The sequence below is a fragment of the Hevea brasiliensis genome, chromosome 16, assembly GCF_030052815.1.
Source record: "Hevea brasiliensis isolate MT/VB/25A 57/8 chromosome 16, ASM3005281v1, whole genome shotgun sequence".
NCBI classification, from domain to species: domain Eukaryota; kingdom Viridiplantae; phylum Streptophyta; class Magnoliopsida; order Malpighiales; family Euphorbiaceae; genus Hevea; species Hevea brasiliensis.
The window spans coordinates 49,271,306-49,278,422 of record NC_079508.1 but is presented as its reverse complement, the minus strand read 5'-3'; the positions used below and the strand labels follow the sequence as shown (position 1 = coordinate 49,278,422).

The following is a 7,117-nucleotide window of genomic DNA, read 5'->3' as shown; positions in this document are numbered from 1 at the left end:
AATACACACAAGGTATCCTATTCTCACTAAGTTCTAAGCAAAACGTCTGTCATTCTGCAAAAATCATCCAAAATTCCATACCGAAGACTAGATAGTCTCACTCTATAGGTGTCACTTTTACTTTGCAACTAGTCCGAAACCTCTGGTCTGATGGCAACTCTTAATGCAACTTTAGCTCATGCTAGGGTAACCGAGTCATTGACTCTAGTTACCACCTAACTGTAACCTTTCGATATTCTAGCTCTAGACTCTTAACCAGGAGTTCCCAACTCCTCTGCAGATATAGAACTCTGTTCTGGTATTACTGTACCAAAACAGAGACTGCCTGCAAACATCCTCATCATAAGCACTACAGGGAAGTACGCAGCTCTACACAATAATCTCATGTCGGTACTGTAATCTGCAGCTTACAGAGCAGACATCGAGAACATTGTATAGTTACTACGATACGTCCTGACAAACTAGGTCTCCCAATTTCTTATCTCTCCTGAATCTTTTATTATCACAAACTTATTCTGACTGGGTCATCTACTGATGACTGCCAGCAGTGGTATCCTCATCCTTATCTAGGGCAACTGTACTTTTAAGACTCACTTTTATGTACTCGTGCCTTACACGAAATGGGCACACCATTTAAACCCATACTAACAAAAATATAACATTTCTTGGAGTACGTATCCTCATGATAGACCTCCCATGTCTACTAACTCTATTTCACATTTCTGTGTACTCCACGAAAATCAAGACACTAACTGAGGTAATCTTATATTTCCCGAGGTATAACGTAGAATCTAGAAACAAGGAATCACAGGAAAAGACGAAACAGAATCCTATACTCCGCATGTAACATCCTAACAAGACTCCTTTTACACTCCTAATTATATTATTTCCCATGAATCTAGAGCCTAAGCTCTGATACCACATTTGTCACGACCCAACCTATGGTAGGACCAAGACTAGGACACAGGCCAGCTTAAAGCCCCCGAGGCCCGTAGTAAGCCTAACTATTCCTCAAATCCACAACCAGGCCCACAATTTAGGCCCAATATGCATATAAAATAATTTAAATCAAACTGTTATAATTTCATTTCGGGCCAACTTAGCCCACAAATTTTCAGAAACTAAAATCGTGGAGCCAGCTCAACCTCAAGTACCTCACTTACAAACTGTTTAAATACAATACAAATCTTCATTTATTAATCTTAAAAATTTAAATTTACACAACCTCTACCAAGGTCCACACTATTTCTAACACATGCGGAGTTCTAGATTTTAAATTTAGAAAAAGATAGTAAAACAATTAAATAATTGACGTTAAACCTGCGAGGAAGAAAACAGGTTGTTCTGTAAAATAACTCCTCCTATGGCCTGGAAAAATATTGAACAGGAGTGAGCGTTCGACTCAGAGAGTAAAATATCAATTTTAACCATAATCTCTATAACTATCTGAAACTAATGCACCCTGTAGAGTGAAATGCAACATCAACATCATATTCACATCATAGCATCAAAAAGGTAATTTGGAGCACTCACACACCCTGTAGTATCAATCATAACATATGGGAGCTGATCCCCTATACAGCTCTCTTAAATCCAACCTGGTGCCAGCGAATTACTCAAGCTCGGACTTCCACTTAATAACCAAATCGAGGGTCCCAGAGAATTACTCAAGCCGTGACTACCCCTCGAAGGATCGGGTCCCAAATAATTACCTGCCGTGACTACCCCGTCCTATCCATAGTCCACACCACATCACACGCACGCCAACGCACGCACACTGCTCCAAATTACCACAACAACATCATGGCACTTTAACAATTATCAATGCATCATAAATCATGCCTAGAGTTTAACTACATAAATATATACATATAAGTGATGCATGGGCATGCTGAACATATAATAATATCGAAATTACAATTAAAATTAATATTTTACTCACGAAGACAATCGTCGACTATTGTGGCTGCTGGATGCAGGAAAATAGTTGATCTCGATCACCTAATAATTAAATTATAAATTTATTAGTACTAACTCAAAATAAAACTCTAAAGAGGCAATAGACAGCCTAATTCATGCCGGAAATCCGGCAGAGTTTCCCCTATACCTGGGACCTACCCAACCTGCAAAAAGGCTCAAATAACACTTCTAAATTCTCAATTTTCACAATCACATCTCATCAATGTCACATGGCCCCTTCTGGGCCCTCCAAATCAGATAATACTCAAAATCTTAAAAATTACGTTTTAGTCCCTATAATTGACATTTTTCAAAAATTAACTCAAACAAGCTCTAAAAATTCTAAAATTTTGCCCCGTGGTCCTTAATAATATTATAAGGCTATTGCAAAATGAATTGTAATTTTCTAATCACCCATGAATATTTTATTCAAGAATTTTACTCGATTCCATAAGTTTCCAACAGCTAACATATTCCTAATTCAACCCAATTAAATATTCACATATTTAAACCTCCATCCTCAAGCTTCAACCAATTATATAAAATTTAATTATCTTAATTTCAATTAATCTTATATGCCCACATGCTAAAAATATAACTAAAATCCATCCATATTTCTCAAAAATATTCTACGATCACCCAAAAATTCAACTAACACTATAGAATATCTCCAAATAATTTTACTTTCATCATATATTTTTCTTAGAATTTTTCTCCAATTTTTCCTGTTTAAGAAACACTGTATTTATGCTCCACAGACAGAGAAATAATAAAAATTGTCTTACCCGAAGTTTATCTGTGTCTCAAAAATTCCAAAAATTTATGAGGAAGCTTCTGGAAGTTGAACCATCTTCATAGCTCGCCGACCATCACGGCACCATCACAAGACGCCGCCCACGCGACATTTGCCGAATCTGATCATACCACCATGTTCCTCTCCTCTTCCTCAATCCATATGTGGTCTCGGATCGTCGATCCAACGGTCGGATCGTCGTAGATCTGACGAAAAAACTTGAAAAATTCGAAACTTCTCTCCTCCATATCTCACTCATCCGACCTCCATTTGCTTCAAAATTGGTGTCAAAAGAAAGCTCTCGGAACAAGCTTTCCAACGCCACCGGAATCGCCTCGATCGGACGTCGGACGAAGCCAGAATCGCGCCGGAAAGCTGCTGCCCACTGTGCGCGCGTTTTCTCTCTCCTCTCCCTCTCTTGCCGCCGTTTCTGGTGGTCCTGGTGGTCGCCGGAGGGTCGCCGGCCGGTGGGGAGCTGCTTGGGACGTCGCCGGCCGGTCACCGGAGAAAGGAAGAAGAAGAAGAAAGGGAAGGAGAGGGAAAGAAGAGAAATGGGGGGGGGGGGTTTTCCTCCTCCCGATTTTTGAAACATTTTTTTTTTTTTATAAAAATGGCTGCTGTGACAGTGGGAAAACCCACTGTCACACGTCAATTCCCATCAATCAAATTTTTTTTTTTTTTTTTTTTTTTTTTTTTTTAAGGGTTGTTACAATCAAAATCACTCAAAAGAGGAGATTCATCTAAAGTTTGTAAGAATATTCTTCAAGATATAGTTGGGATTCTGAACAAAGCAACAGGTATTTTCACATATAATGGGAAAAACATGAAGTATAAATTCATTTCAGCACCTGTTGTGAAGGGAGGTAATATTTTCCAATTCCAACCACCATGAGCTTTGAAGTGGAAGGTCAAACTTAAGACCTTAAACAAGCGCTCCTTGGGAGGCAACCCAAGCGTATCCTTTTATAGTTTATTAATTTTTCATTTCATTTCATTTTCAGTTTTTACCCTCATTAAACTCAAAAGTGACATTTGTTTATCTTTTGTAGGTCGTTCATGAAGATTGGGCAAATTGACAATTGTAGCAAAAAAAACAAAGAATTGAAAGAGAGCAAGTATAAGCAAAATTCTGAACTTTATCCAGTACCTGTGAACAATAACACCTTTAAACTTGTGCTAAATTGCTTATATTGCAATCTATTTGATAGCACGTGTTTAATTTTGTGTCTTGTGTAAATTCTGTGAAATGCAACTTGAATGAGGATCAATTTTGATATTTGGGACTGATGTGAGCTTTATTGAGGTGCAAAAATTAGTGTTTGTTAAGTTTTACCTTTTAGTGTATATATATTTCTGTAATATGTTAGGAATTTACATGTTTTTATTTGAATTGCTGCTAGTTTTTACAGTCTGCAGATTTTTGTTACTGTTCATGCTACTGTTCATGCTTCTTAAGAAGTCAATTCTTATGTCTTTTCTGCAATTTTTGAATGTTTGGAACTTGTCTCAAATGCTGCTAAAAATGTGCTTTTGGTATAAGTTTAGAAAGGAGACCATTTCATTAAGTGTGCAAAAAGGTAGTCACAATGGGTGCTTAAAATGAACAATGATTGCAAAAAGCTAAATGAACATGTGCTATGCTTACTAAGTTTATGAGAGATGATGAGCTAAAATTCTTTAATTTTATGGTGTTTGTATGTATTTGGTAATTGATGAGGGTCATGATAGCATTCCATAGCATTTGGACTGCTTTTGGTAAGTAAAACTACAATTTTTCCCAAAACCTGCCGAAACTTGCTGATGATGTTGCTTGTCAAGCAGAGTCCTAAGCAAATTCTGCTGAACCTTATGCTTAACCCAAAGCATGGCCCAAATTACCAAATGTCTGCCCCACATTTTAAAAAGCCTAAAACTTTCACCATTTTTATAAAAGCCTCGCCCTCACTCCCGATAAGCCTCGCCAACTCCCTTCCCACACCATTTTTTCCGGCAATTTTTACGGGAAGCTGAAAAGTTTCTTTCTTTTCATTAAATGGTGAGAACTAAAATGTGGTCTACCCACAAACCCAAACCCAGCAGATTACGACATTCTATCAAATCGAAAATGGGTATTCCATCCTCCCTACCCACAAACCCTAACCCCAGCCCCAGTCCGCCGCTCTCTCAGTCGCTACCACTGCAAACGCCGCCGCTACCTCAGTCACCACCGCCTCAGTCACCACCACTACCCCCAAGCCAAACACCAACTCTCATTCTGCCGACTCCCCTCTCGTCGCAAACTGAACCGCAAAATGAAACACCTATTTTCGACACTCAGTTCCCAAAACCAATGCCTGAACCTGAGCCTACTCAAACGAAGTCTAAAGGTAAAACTAAAAAGGCTGCAGGTAGACCCAAGAAAACCCCTGTCAGAAAATGGAAAAGAGTACCCTCTGTTCCTTTCGACCTAAACTCTCCACCTCAACCTTCCTCTGAACCAGTCAGCAAAAGGACTAGGTCCTCCTCGCAAATTCCACCACCAGCGGTCCAAACACCTGTATCTCAGTCGCCCTTAAGCTCTCCAGCAGCACCTGTGTCATCTGCCGATAATATAGAGGAGGTACTCTCTCTATTACCTTGGGCTTTTAAGGATATGGATATAAAAAATGCTTATGAGAAATTAGCTTCTAAACCTATTTTGGCAAACAAATATATGGATGAGCATATTTTAAAGGAATTAGGCATTTATGACTCTGTATTTGCCTATTTGGATGCTATCAGCTGGACTAAATTTGCTAGGATTAGGGAACCAGTGTACAAGGATTTGACCCTGGAATTTTTGAGTTCTTTAAGGCTGAATTTCAAACCAACAGTACCTGAGCATAAGGATGTGATATATTTTTGATGTGCTGGAATTGATAGGGAGTTAGACATGGATGCTATGAATGCAATTTTTGGTTTTCAGGATTCGGGGTATAAAAATATTGAGTGGCAGCAAACTGTTTATGACCCTGTTCAATTCTGGAAAGATATTGCACCTTTTGGGGGTTATTATAGACAGAGGACTGCAAAAGCCTCTAGGATAGTTGATCATGTGTTGAAATACCTCCATAGGTTCATTTCTTACCTTTGTTTTAGGAAGGGGACACGAATGATATTGTGGGTCTTTGGAGACTTATTTTTCTTGTGGTGCATGAAGGAGAGAAAACCAGTAAGCACAGCCCATTTCATAGCTACTCATTGGCACCAAATTGTCACAAAGCATACCAAAGGTAGTATAGTTTTTGGGGGGTATATAACTGCTATAGCAAACTCATTTAGCTTTGATGCTAGTCTATATAAGTTCTTTGCCGGTTTACAGTGAATCATATATAGACAGCACAATGTTGCTGCACATGGATGTTTATGAGAAAGTAGGCCATACCTATACTGTGTTACAGTAGCATCCTGAAGCCACTGGTCCTGTAGACCCCACTACCTTTGCACCAGCAGAACCCCAACCAACCACTACCCCACAGTTTTCAGCAGACATTTTATCCCTCTTAAGATCCTTGGAATCCAGAATAGCAAGTTTCACTATCCAACCATCTGTTGCCTCACCTGACACCACAGAAATCCTTGCTACCTTGAAGAGCTTAGAAGTCAAAATTGATACCATGGGTCAGCAGCAGGTTAACCAAAAGAAGAAGCTAGAAAAGAAACTTAAAAAAAGATTTTTATCTCTTAAAAAGAAATAGAAGCAGCATCAACTTCAAATGTTGGAGCTCTACAACAAATTGGCCCAATCTTATAACAATTTATATCATTGGGGCCAAGACATGTTTCAAGAAATGAAAGACATCACAGAAAATTTGGAAACTGCTTCTGAAGCTTCAGATCACAATGAACCTACTGCAGGGCTTGAAGCAGACCCTGGTGCAGCAACAAAGCCTTGACAGCAAAGCTTGATCAGTAGCAATAATTTTAATTTCTATTCTAGGTTTATTTTGTAATCTGTTTATTTTAATTTTCAAACTTTAGAAATAGTTGTAATACTTTGGTAATTAGTTTTTATGATTATACTTGCACTTCTTTCCTTTAGTTTACTTTATTTTATTTTATTTTCTGCTATGGACATAGTTACTCTGTGAATGCTTTTTGGTTTAATTTTTGATTTAACTGTTAGATTTTATTTCTTTACACTTTTTCATTTCCTTGCACATTATTTTTGCACTTTATCTTTTTCTTCAATCCTAATTTTGTTGACATTGATGAGTTGCACAAATTTTCTTTGAGCCGCATCTGTTTCACATCATTTAGAGGTAACAACTTACCCTTTTACCATTTATGCTTATGGTATGTTGCCAATGCTTATGCTTTCGCTTTACCCTACGCAACAGGTTAAGC

General features: G+C 38.3%; 1 protein-coding gene across 1 annotated transcript; it reads left to right on the top strand.

Moving 5' to 3' along the window:
* Nucleotides 1–4,856: 4,856 nt before the first annotated feature.
* Nucleotides 4,857–6,679, top strand: LOC131174640 (proline-rich receptor-like protein kinase PERK2). Its single transcript, XM_058138397.1, has 3 exons — nt 4,857–5,545; nt 6,294–6,402; nt 6,629–6,679. The coding sequence occupies exons 1-3, from the start codon at nt 4,857–4,859 to the stop codon at nt 6,677–6,679; spliced, it is 849 nt and encodes a 282-aa protein (XP_057994380.1).
* Nucleotides 6,680–7,117: the final 438 nt, after the last annotated feature.